Consider the following 12973-nt stretch of genomic DNA (forward strand, 5'->3'; position numbering starts at 1 on the left):
CTTCCCGACCAAGGTCACCTTCCAGATTTTAAGACTGACTGAGGAAGGGTTTGGGGTTTTTTTTATTAGCAATAGCAGTGATTATTACACTGAGTTTGACAGCTACTGGATCATTAAACTACCTGCATATTTTATGACAGAGATCTTTTGAGAACTCCCAGTGCTCTTCGAAGCGTGGCAGGAAGGCTCGTGCCCTCCTCCGAGCAGCTGGGAACTTTTTAATAGGTGGAACAGGTTACATTTATGCACCCCAACCACTACAGAAAAAGGAGGACTTTAGCCTGACCGTTTCCGAGACGTGTGCGAGTCATACTTACATGATGAGCATTTTTAATTTGTGTTTCTCTGGCGTAAGTTTTTATCTTTATGATTGTTTGTAGAATTGGTTTTCCTGGAGAAAAATAATTTTTAAAATGCACCAAAATCAATCACAAGCAGACAAAAAAAAGTCTTTCTACACAGTAAGTTAAAATAGCATTTCATTCTTCCTCCTCCTACCTCAAGTGGCTAAGGACAACACAGCTTCTAGACTTTGGATCTTGTCACGTCTTGCCCAGTGCAACCCACCTCCTATACCTGTCACATGCTTCCTAGTTTTACTGCTTCCTTTTCACAACTGAAGAAGCTTTTTTTTCCGCTTATGGTATTTGTAAAAATATATCAAATGGGCTATGCCAGGCAGTCCACACGTCACTTCAGCAATATTTGTTTTTCTAGGAAGAGCCTTGCAGGTGCCACTTTTCTTTACTCCAGTACTAACAAGCAACAAACCAAAGGGTCCATTACCATTAGTCATGTCACACGTAATACCAACCCACTGTAAACTCCCATTAACCCTCTGATTAAGCTCAGTAATATTTTTTTCTTAAAACACACTTACATTGGCCCAGCTGGTTCATCATCTGCAGCAAGAATTCAGACAGGATCCAGGGAAAGACAAGGGAAGGAAAGAAGAAGAGAGTCAGTCTTTGCCCCATACACCATCTGAACTGCAAACAGCAAACCAATCTATCTACAGCATTAAAGGCCATTCCACTTGGTAGTGCAAAGGTTCATGGAGTTACTTTTCTGGAGTCAAGTTTTAATGGCAGGTATGTTGCTTCAATGGTTTTAGTTAACACTTTGAATGCTTGTCATGAAGAACTGCAACTGTAGCGGACAGATTGTTGCAATATGGTCAGACTCATCTTGTCCCCAAGTTCCAGTGGTTCAATCTCATAAAAAATAGATGAGAGGACAAACCAACGTTTCAGTTGTAAAATCCTGCTGGTGGTTTTCTTGCTTTTTTTTTTAGCCATTCTTCAACTGCTGATGGGTAATTACTGGTATATACACAACAGGGTATATACACCACATGTTCATCTTCCTCCATGCATGATACAACCTCTACATAATCCATTTTTCTCAATGTCTAATTAAAACGGACCAGGTTAGGAGGAGGTTGAAGGTGCAATACTTGATTCAAGTACCCAAACGTAGTCCTTGGATAGCAGCAGGCATTGTGCATGCGTCTGACAGAGCACAGGGCCCAAAACACCAGGAAAAGTTGGGGGTGTTGTAATACCTTCAGACACAACAGACTTCAGCTACAGAAGACTGACAGCATTGTTCTGTCTGTGTCTCGGCAAAAATATTCTCTTTTAAGAATTGGGAAAAAAAAAAATCTGCCAATGAGTAATGTTTCGCATTAGCTCTTTCATGACCAATTGAACATTTTTTTGAATTATAAAACACGTTATTTTGCTCCCAAGCTGCAGTACAGAAGACAGAAGTGCATTTAAACAGCAGCACAGAAATCAATTCAGCAAGTTAATGCTCCTGTAAAAGTATTTTGGGGGGACCAATTCAGGACCTGCTGTTTTTGGCACTCAACAGTTGCCGTTCCCACCTCGTGCTAGAGGGATTTTTCACTGAAGTCTTTAAGAAACTCTCAGCAGGATTCCACAAGGGTGCTTAGTGCACATGAAGCAGTTATGGAAATTACGATCTTAACAGTGTAGGCATCCGCATGAGCACACGCTGGGAGTAATGTCGGTCAGAGGGGACATTACTCCACCTGTACCTTCAAGGCAACGGATAGGCAAAGCCACCGCTAGCACAGACAGTGACCGGAACAAAAAAATATTTCAAAAAAATAAAGAACTAACCACAAACCAAGAGCTTTACAGCCAAAATAACACACTAGCGACACACCAGTGTCCACAGAAGTCCATTACCAGCAACAGTAACACTATCGGACAAGATACAGAAAGAACTAGGACTAGTAAGGACAACCAGACATCAATGTGCTGTTGTATATACAGTGGCGATATACAGAGACACATCAGGTACTGAAACACAAAGCACAGTAGAGTAAATCTAGAACTTCCTTCCACAAACATCTCTTGATTCACAAAAGATCTTAAAGTAGGCTGTGCTCCGCGCTCCGCACGCTGGCTGGGACGAGCCCTGGACAGAGAGCAAACCCCCAGCTCCCCCCACCCCCGGACCAGCACTGTTACCGATGCCACTCTGCTTTGAGACTCAAGTTATCTCCGCTTTCCAACAAGCATCATCGACATCTTTGAGAGTTTGTTTGGCTGGACTTCAGAAAGAGCAAACTGCACTGTTCAGATACAAGCTGTCTCGCTATAAAATACCCATTTTTTTACTTCTCTGTTAAAATACTTAAGATGCCTATTTCCGATAAGTAGGTTTGTGCATTTAAAAAAAGCAAGCTTCACATTTATAAGGGCTGCCATCAGGGGTTTTCCTAACAAAGATCCAACAAAAAATACCTAATACTTAAGATTATACAGTGGAATACCACCACTCATCTCTTTCCCATCTGTAACCTAAACAGGAGAAAAAAACAGACCAAGGAAAATTTCTCTGTGCATTACTATCCTGGTCAGGCATTTAACTGCTGGAAAAGCATCCCCAGTACAGTACAGACAAAGACCGAAACCTCAGCGAAATCAAGGGGCAACAGAACAACAGAAAAATAAGTACAAAATTAGACTAAATAAAGATTAAAAACAGCAAACTGAAATCCAAATTAGTTGTGAACGTGAATGAAGAAGTTTTAAGAAAAAGTGTTAACAATATGACTTGTGCATTGTATAGACTGAAGCGGAGATTAAAACAAACTCCAAAGCATGCAGATCTCTCACTTACCACCATTTTTTTAAGGGTATGATGCAATTGAAGGGGGGGAAAAAAAAAAAAGAAGTCATAGTAACCGACAAATATCAATATAACTCAAAACCTTTATGCCAGAAGACCTGCTCTAGTAACTGATTGTCTCTAATAGTATGTAAAACCTACGGCCACAGAGAACATCCTCCCAGTATGCTGCTTCATTCCATTCTGTACCCGCGGGGCTCCCAAAATGCTGCCCGGTGAGCTGTAATTTTATAATTGACCATGCTAAACCCCTCCTTTTGCAGGAATTTCCTTTAGAATTCGGAGGTGATCTGCAGACTCCAAAATCCCCATTGTTTATATAATACAAGATTTTAAAAACCCAACCAGCCAAGCCTTTCTTGTGGGTATAGTGATTGTCTGCTTTGTGGTGCCCTGAAATAGCACGTTTCTGAACAGAGAGGTTAGAATTGCTGCTGTCTTAACGCATCGTGTAACACATGTAATCAATCCTTCCATGCAAAAATATCTGGACATTAAGATTGCAAGATGATGACAGATGGATTTGTTTTACCTCCTCTGCTCTATTAACTGTCTGGGAACGTAAGTCATGCTTCAGCAGTCTGAGAAGGGGACTGTTTTGTGGGCCTCCCCCTTTACTTTCAGCCTTAATTTTATAAGGCATTTTACATGTTACTCGGTTTCTTTTACCTCCTTTGGAAAGCTACAGTACTTATTTTTAATATCAAATTAATCTTGCGTAGCCTTTTATGACTGGTGGAAGTTAAAAATGAAACACTAACAGGTACTTCTAGGACTAAGATTCAAATGTTTGCATCCAAAGGGACTCTCCATTTCTGGTTGTGCTTTAAAACTTGCAAAGACATCTACCCAGAGAGGAGCCAACACCAGCAGCCTTAGCAATGGTTCTTACACTGGCACATGGCAACCCTCAGACCTGCCTTTACAGACCAGTAGTGAACTGGAGCATTTTTAAAGTGAAACTTAGGTTCAAATTCTGTTCAGATGCTCAAAAGGAAAAGCCAGCATCTGTAACAGCTTTGGGTTCCTGTTACAACACCACTTCCACAGTCTGCAAAGCAATCTGTTGAACTATTACAGAGACTGCTGGGGAATTTCTGGATTTAAAAGCTAGTTTATGATTTTGCTTTCTGGGACGATACAATTTGACAGTGGCTTGAAAACTTTTGAGAAGAACATTTAGAAGAATTTAGATTTGGGGCAAGTTGGAAAAAATATTTTTTTTAATAAATTTGTCAGTTCTTAACTTGTAAAACATTGAGAAGGCCCCACATCGAGCGCCCAAAGCAGTCCACTGCCACGCAGGACTGGGACACTCTAAGAAGGTCGCTGTTGGCAGGGAAAACATTGCAACCTGCATTAACCACTCAGAGCTGCGGCTGCACACAAAGATACAAAGGCGGCAGCAACCACCATGATGCACATCGGTTTGGAGCAACGCTCTTTTCTTAGACTCCATTAACAGGAATATTTTGGAGGGAGGAGGAGGAAGAAGAGGTAAATGAAGACCGTTGCCTTGCTCCATAAAGCAAAACAATTAAAATAAAGCAGTTGCTCTGAAATGGAATGAATGCACAAGCATAGTAACAGAGACTCTCTGGCCAAGACTGCTTACATCAGCCTGGAGGAATTCTGATCCTATAATGGCATCTAATGAATTAGTACATAAAGGCCCAGAGGAGCCCAGCTATTCGATTACCACTGTGCTACAACGATGCTTGCTGTTAGGTACAGCTGATAGCTACAGTCTTGCAATGGGCCTGTCTGACAATTTTCTCCCCTTGATGAATATTAAGTGTGAGAGAGAAAGGTGCGGGTAATAGGAAAAAAAAAAACAAACAAAAAAACACCTCAAAAAAATTAACCTGTTACAAGGTAAACCATTTCAGCAAAAACATTTTGTTCTTTAAATTACTTACAGTAATAGCAGGAACAGGGAAAGTCAAGAAAAAAAAAAATGAGTATTAGAAAGAATGTGGGGATATGGATGGAGCTTCTGCAGAACCGGAGCAGAAAAACATTTATGGAAAGTCTTTGTATTAAGCTGAGAAATGAGAAGGGAAGAATGAAAAAAGGACATGTTATAACCCAGTCACCTCATGGCTTTGAGCTAAAGATCATGTAGAATATGGATTTTAAAGTAAAAACTGTTTACATTCCTACAGGGGAATGTAGCCAAGAAGTTTTTACTTTCTACTTACCCCAGAACACACCCTTTAAAACAGCGGCTTTGCTAGTTTTAGGCTATTTGATCCAACAACAACGGAAAAAACACTTTCTTCAGGAATCTTTGATATACTATATTCAGGTCACAATGGCTGATCACTAAGTCTATCAAAAATAAGCAGCTTAAGCTATACCACAGAGGAATGAAAAGCTATTTGCTTCCTTTTATTGTCAAGGGAAGTCCAAGCAACTTGCATTCTGAGCAAAATGCATCAGCAGTCCCCTGCTGAAACTGCTTCCCATTGTACATGCAGTGATGTGCCAGCGTCTCTGGCCTTGACATGCCACATTCATGCAGCTTTCATCACCAAAAGCCACTGGAAGCTGCACGTTCTTCACCCACTCTTGATTTTACAAAACCTAGCTGCTCTCTGGAAAAGGTATGTGATCTGTGTGTTGCTTCACCACAAGCAAAGCAAGTCAAAACTCTCAATTTAAAAGAATGCAGAAATTCAAGTGTAATCTGCCCTCCCTTCCTCCTTCCAGCACATAATTTGGGTGCAAGGGTTACTGGAGGTACTGGCTGCAGTCACCGTCCTGCCCAGGGGGGCAAGAATGCCCCTAGTCCATAGATGCAACAGCAAGAACCTGCACCAGGCATCCACTAATGCCATCCTTGCACCATTTCTGGTGGAAATACAGATTTCACAGGTGCAAAGTTCCTTTTTCTGCTCTACAGCAGCAGGAGAAAAGAGAGGGGAAAAAAAAAACCAAAACCAACCAAACACCAAAGAATAGACTCACAAATCTGAATTATGTGAAAGAGGAATTATTAGCAAAGGAGCTACTGAGCAGCCCTGTTCCATGGTGTAAAAAGCAATTTGACTAAACACAAAAAGTAAAGTCCATGCAAAAAAACCTAAAAAACAAAAAAAACCACAACCCTGCAGTCAGGAAATGCCAAAGTTAAAAGAGTGTCCTTGTTTTTCAGCATGGCAGAACTTCCAGGCAAAGGTAACACCTTTCCTAAAGCCAGGGAATGCATTGGGAAAGTGTCTTGTAACACACAGCCCCTTATCCCCCAAACTCTGAAACCTAAGCAGCCTCACTCTGCAGCTAAACAGTAAATTGAGAAGAACTGCTCCAAATTTAACCAGGTATCTGTCACTCTACCCATCTGCCAAGAGATGAGGTAGCTGGCACGCTAAGACAGGTAATTTTTAGCCTGTGGAACATGGAGATGAGCGAAAGAGAAAAGGAATTAATTAAATTGGCTTTATTTTGGCTGGCCAGGTAGAGTTCCCAAGCCTTCTGGAAAGCATCCCAGACACCTTTTGGGACAGGGATAACATTCTCCTCTCCAGTCATATTCCTCACTAGCAACTAGGTGCTTCTGTTCAGCATCAGTTATCAAAAGTTTTTTGGCCTTTGTTTAGACTCACCAAAAAAAGGCACAGCCCCCAAGCCTTGTTTGTATGGGTTTTGGGGGTTTGTTTGGGTTTTTTTAGACTGATGCAACTGTAAGACCACTCACTTTTCTATGAAATTCTTGCAAATATCTTTTTGTGTGTATACAAGTGCACTGCAAATATGGACACTGCAATTACTGACCTGATTTGTCAAAGGGTTATATACTTGTCTGAGGTTTGCCTGAGAAACATCATATTCCTCTAAAAACAGTTTGTCAGCCAGGATGGAGTGGAGGGACCCCTCAGGATTTGCCATCTCACTACCTTATGCTACATTGAATTGGAGGGGTCTGTGGAGATGTGGGAATGCTAAATCATTCAATACATTCCTGGAAAAAGAGCAGAAAGATGAGCAGTTTCTGGAAGGTGGCACCTCAGTGAAGGCAGGGCTAGTACAGTTGGGAAAGGCAAAAGGACTCAAATTAATTGTGCCTGGTATTAGCGGGGTCTGGAGCAATCCTGCTCCACCTTCCAGCTTGGGCTGGTTTTGTCCAAGGGGATGAACACAGCACACCCCAAAGGGCTGCCTCTAAGTCAGGCAGGCTTAACTAAGCCAGGCCTAGAAATGATGTCACCTGGGTACTGCACAAGGCTCAGCATGGGCACCAGCACCTCCCAGCAAGACCCAAGATAAATGTAGCTCAGCTGCATTTCATCCTACAGTGTGATCAGTCAGGCTCTGCATGGGCTGCAGGTGTACTTCTAGACCATCGATTAACAGTTCTTTCAGCTCCACAAAGGCTTTGATTTTTCTCTATACAGGGGAAGTTACCATGTTTAGCACCACAATTTTTCTTCAAAACTGTTTAAGAAAACTTCACCTTAGGTGTATGCACTAGGTCTATGCAGAAATCCCCTCTCCTGAGATCCTCTCAATGTCAGAGGATTTTCCAGGGGAAAGAAAGCCTGACTGAACATGGGAGACACCTCTCCCTTAGGTGGGATCTGTGGCACCCCACAGGCCACCCTGGAGCACTGCAGAGGGGTGAGACTACAGGTACAAAGCTTGCACCCCAACGTTTAGGCTGGTTACCGGTAGCAGCACCTTATCTGCAGGAAAAGACAGGCTGCGGCAGGAGGATGTGCCAAGCCGAACGGTAACAATCTGCTGGGCAGCTGTCCAGAGGAAGATGCGGAATAGCCATCCATCCTCAAACGTGGCTGGGGTTTTCTGGCTGCTTCTACCTGCTACTCCAGAGCAAAGGAAGAACAGCAAAGAATCTGGTGACTTAAAGAAGGTCCAGAGTTATTCCGCCATGGGAAGACGGGGAGCAGGGTGATGGTGGGGAGTATGAAGGAATCTCAGTGTCTCAGGAAAAATATGGAGTGTTCCAGGGACAAAATTCACAATCCAGCAAGAAGGAGCATCAGTGAGGTTACTCTGCAGACAAGGCTACCAGTTTCTTCCCCTGCTAGCAAGGAGGCACTAACAGCTCAATCATCATTGCTGCAGCAGCTTCACAGGAAGATCTGGCAGCCACAGCTCTTGTCCTTACATCTTAACACATCAAAACCAATACTTTAAAAAAAAAAAAAAAAAAATCAGAAAAACAGCTGATAGCTGAGAGATTGCGGCTGTTGCCAAATAATATTTATATTAAGTAATATGGTAATATGCAGACTAATATCTGCATGAGCTGCTGGCTCAGCTATAGGCTCACTGATGTTACCCGCTACAGCTCACTGCAGCATGCAGAGGCGGATGTGTGATTCTGGAAGCAGAGTTTAAATTCCAAATTATAAGTACGCCATTGCATTACATTAACTTTGGCATTTCGTAACAATGTATTTAAAATAATAAAATTAAGACTAACCTAAGTAAAACATCTAAGTGTGGAAATCAGCAGGTTATCAACGATTTCTCACATACACATTTGTAAAATGTCCCTGCTTGTAGGGCGCTTCCCACCACAATATCACAGAAAGCTTCAAATGCCATTATGAAATGCAAGAGTATCCAAGGGAATGGAGGACTCGAGTCGGCCTTTACCTCAGAAGGTGTTATGCCGATTGTGTCTCTTCATCCCGGCAAACCTAATACACAGCTGTTGACTGTATTGGATTTTGCTCTCCAAAAAAGTGAACAGAGAAAACATTTGCCCACCACAGAGGTTCATCACTCCAGGATTCAAGCTTTGCTGCCTTTAAAATAATAGCAGACCGAGCAAGCAAATTTAGTAACCTCAGTTACTTGGCTCATCATCTTGGACACCTCCATCAGAGATGATGAGCCTGGATCCCTCAGGCATCTGATGAGCAGCCAGACCAGCCAGGAAAACTTCAGCCTTTGAAGCACAGGTAGTGAACTCTTCACCTCCAGCGTGTGTTTAACTGCACTGATGGTGGTTGCATGCAATCTGGTCAAGTCAAAGCCAATTTTTATTAGGTTAAGTCCATTTGAGACTGCTTGAAATGAGTATTTACATAATCAGATTACAATCTGATATCTTGTTTAGGTCCTCGTGAAACTTCATCAGATGAAATTCTGAAATGCGGGGAACTCTGAACAGCCACCAGAGATGAGATTCTCCCTGGCCATCTCAACATGAAAGTCGGGCCAACGTGGCAATTATTTTTCAAAGTTTTCTGGGCTGGTTGAGAGCCACTTTGAGGACAAACTGCTGGCAATATAAACCCCTTAGCAATTGTGAAGCTGTTAGTTATGCAGAGGAACATGCACTACACAGTTTAGATTTTGTTGGATACACACCTAGACCAGTCTCATGCATGCTCAATAAGCAGTTAGTAAATGCTACTCAAGTGGTTGAGATCAAAAGCTAGTTTCCTCTAGGTATGCACTATTTAAGACAGTTTTGATCTGCTAGAAAAGTGATCCAAGCCTCAGCCATTCTCCAAGTATTAACATTTATTATCTGTTTTGTCAGTTTGGTTTTTTTTTTTTTTTCCATTCTCTGAAACACAGCTCAGGAACCACAAAGTTGGTTTTGCCCAAGCTTCACAAGCAGATCCCTGTTTCAGCACCTACATTTTCATCCCAAAAGGCAAACATCATGCTGTGTTGTGATCAATCCCTTGTGCAGCTCAACAACAACTAGTCCTTGCTGCACAAGCTACAACACAGCTGCCTTGGGAAGTCACCTACCATGCTAGAGGGCTTGTCCAACCCAGGACGACGCGAATGACTCGGTGCTTCCCGTCCTGAGTCAGCATGTTGCCCTCCACATACTCTAAAGCACCTGCTCCATTACTCAGACACATCGTTTTCCTACAGCATGATGGCATGCTCGCCACTTCTCCAGGATTCCTCAAACAGGTTTTCTTGGTAAACCCTGTAGTAAGCAGCCAGGTGCCACATTAAAGCCTGGTTCTCAATGTGGTTCTTTCAGATACTCATTCTAGCCTCAAACTGCCCCTTCCCCCATCTTTTAAAGAGGAAGATATGCAAAGAAGCTCAGAGATCAACCAGTTACTACTTTTTTTTGTGTACCAAACACAGTTTAACTAATTAGTACTACCATCAAACTTGATAATAAAATCCTAATCTTTAGAAAATATAAATCAGTGGCTATTATAATTAGATACAGTTTCCAAAGCATTCCTTAAATACAAATTCAGTTGCACAACAAAAGAGCAGCCCTATTCCCACTCTTTAACACTGAAACCAGGTTTTTATTTTTGAAGCGTCTCTGTGGTCTCGGTCCCTTTAAGGTAATGTTCCCTTACAAAATGTGCCCTGTGTCCAATCCAGATGCCACACCGAGGAGGGGGTGCCATTGCTGATTACAGTGTTTCCAGCTTCCCCCCAGCCCCCCATGCTGCCCTACCCTCCTCCGGGCTGACAGGCAGGATTTCTCAGGGCTACTACAGCAGAAAAGAGACAGGAGCACTAGAGCCCTTGTGCAACAAAAGCTTTAAAGATATTGAAATAACCACCCTCTCACCCCATAGTCTGAGATCTTTGAGAAATCCAGTGTAAGGACTTCGCACAGCACTTGGACCCTCTGCACTTGCTTGGGCTTAACGTTCAGAGAGGGAACAGATGAGAAAGCAAAGAGCTCAGAGCTGAGCGAACTGGGCTACGGATCCTTCTGCCACAAAGCCCCACTCCGTTCTGCTTCCACAAGTTCATTTTGCCTTTTTTTTTCTCATAAGTGGCTTTGAGCACACTTACCGTCTGGGACTTCATCCGGCCGCTTCCTTTTCTCATAAACAACTATGATGACAACGAGGATAACGATTTCTGCCAAGATCCCCAAAAAGGGCCAGAGGGGAGCCAAGTGGCTGCGGACACGGAGTATGGTTGTGACTGAGACAGAGCCGACCTGGTTGGTTGCGTTGCATTGGTACTCGCCAGGATCCTCGTTTATCTGTAGGTTTGTGATGCTGAGCTCAGTGTAGTTGTCTTTATTTGAAATAAAGAATCTGCCAGAGGAGTTGTTGATGTCCTGATAAAAGGAGAAATGAGGAAGAGGAAAAGAACAAGAGCTTTAGTAAGTTCTGGTACTTTGCGTTTCTACATCATGGAAACTAGAAGAGATGTGAGGGATTCCTGCAAAGGGGCTGCTTCCTTAACAGAAAAGACTACTACTAGTGTTTATTCTGTGTTTCTCAGTAAAGTGAGCTGTGCTTCCAAACACCAACAAAAACCATCAGTTTAACTGACAACCTGTATTTTCATCCTCCTTCAGCAGTATCAGCCATGAAATGCTGGTGGTTGTGATCAGCTAAGCTACCACATTATGTTCTGGGCCTTTTGCTTCAAAAGAAACTGTTATGCTCCACTCACCAGTTAATAGAACTAGGATGAAACAAGTAACAAGATAGAGGATACATTCCCTTGAAGGGGACAAAACGTAGAGGGGGAAAAATTTCAACATAAGAGGGGAAAAGGGAAAGCAGTACCAGTTAAGATTATTCTATGTAGTATCAGAATTTTCTAACTATTTAAGATATGATGGCTCTAATAAAATTTTCCTTTGCTATGTTGTTAAAAGAAACATGCACGGCTTACAGATTTGTGGTCAGGGAAGCCTAAGCCACTGACTTCGAAAATATTTAGAGGAGCTGGAATTCAAGGCACTGTATTCTTTCTGTATTTGAAAAACAGACTTCCAGAGTTGCTTAGGTTTAAAGAATTAAAAAAGGAGCAAAACTGATCTTCGTGAAAGTTAATCTTGGATCAATTTATCAAGTAACTTCCAGAAAAGACAGTGTGAAGGGAAATCTGCACACCACCACAGAGGATTCTGATGACTTGCAGTGCTTGGTAAGTCACTCCTATAGCACTGTCTCATAAAAATTTAAGCTCACGCTTAACTGTACAATCAACCCATACTGTTATTTGCTTAACGTTTTTTCTTCATCTATCAATCCAACTGATACCTCTCTGGCAGATCATACAGCAACATAAAAATAGGTGGGGTGAAGGATTTAGCAGCTTCCAGCTTGTCTTCTGCTATTCCAACTGCTGGTCAAATTTTCTTGCTCACTAGATCAGTTGCTACATGAAAAAAACATGATCGCTTAAACACTAATAGGTATCACTGCCACATCCTTGTATTAAGTTGTGAGCTCAACCAGTTAAACTGGAAAACAATTTAAGAAATTTATAACTAAATGCATTTTTTTTTAAAAAATCACATTTCATAACTCACATCTTGCAACTTGTAGCAGATACTGTGAACATCATATCTTTCTGGACAGTCTGTAACTTTGCCCAGAAGCAATGCAGTGAACAACTCGGTTATTTATATAGTCGTGTGAACAATTTTACACTCACTGCAGCTCCACTCACTAATATATCAAACTTCTGAGGAACTGCATTTCACAAAGTTATATATACGGCACCCTAAATAATACATCCCTAAAACCAAGGTGCCTGTTTCCTTCCTTACTGGGGGTTTGGGCAAGTTAATACATGCCTGACAACCCAGTTTTCTTACCTCAAATACTCCATTGACCTTCTTGCGCCACACCCACTCAGGATGTGGGAAGCCCACAGACTTGCAGTACATGAGTGCCTCCTGCCCCTCATTTTTATTTTCACTTCGCTTGTGGCCAGTGATGTCAGGAGTAGCTACAAAACAAAAGAAAAAACTCCATCTTTACAAGCTGCTAATTAAAGAGAGAGTAATTTCAAGCTCTGAGAATCTGAACAGAAAATAAGTGACAAGTTCCCTGGAAACTGCTCCTTTCCCACACTGAACCTATCT

General features: G+C 42.1%; 1 protein-coding gene across 4 annotated transcripts in view; it reads right to left on the minus strand.

Annotated features, from left to right (window-relative positions):
* Positions 1-12973, minus strand: part of NPTN (neuroplastin) — a 33634-nt gene that overhangs the window by 1219 nt on the left and 19442 nt on the right. For 2 of the 4 annotated variants that reach the window (XM_026855778.1, XM_026855779.1), the window contains exons 4-7: positions 12704-12837; positions 10933-11206; positions 881-902; positions 318-391 (exon numbers count right to left, since the gene is read on the minus strand). In XM_026855778.1, coding sequence (XP_026711579.1) covers positions 331-391; positions 881-902; positions 10933-11206; positions 12704-12837 — 491 coding nt within the window. In that variant the 3' untranslated portion in view covers positions 318-330. The remainder of the gene's footprint in view (positions 1-317; positions 392-880; positions 903-10932; positions 11207-12703; positions 12838-12973) is intronic. The other 2 variants (XM_026855781.1, XM_026855780.1) reach the window with 1 other exon arrangement.

The sequence above is a fragment of the Athene cunicularia genome (genome assembly GCF_003259725.1).
Source record: "Athene cunicularia isolate RWA chromosome 10 unlocalized genomic scaffold, athCun1 chr10_part1, whole genome shotgun sequence".
Taxonomy (NCBI): Eukaryota; Metazoa; Chordata; class Aves; order Strigiformes; family Strigidae; genus Athene; species Athene cunicularia.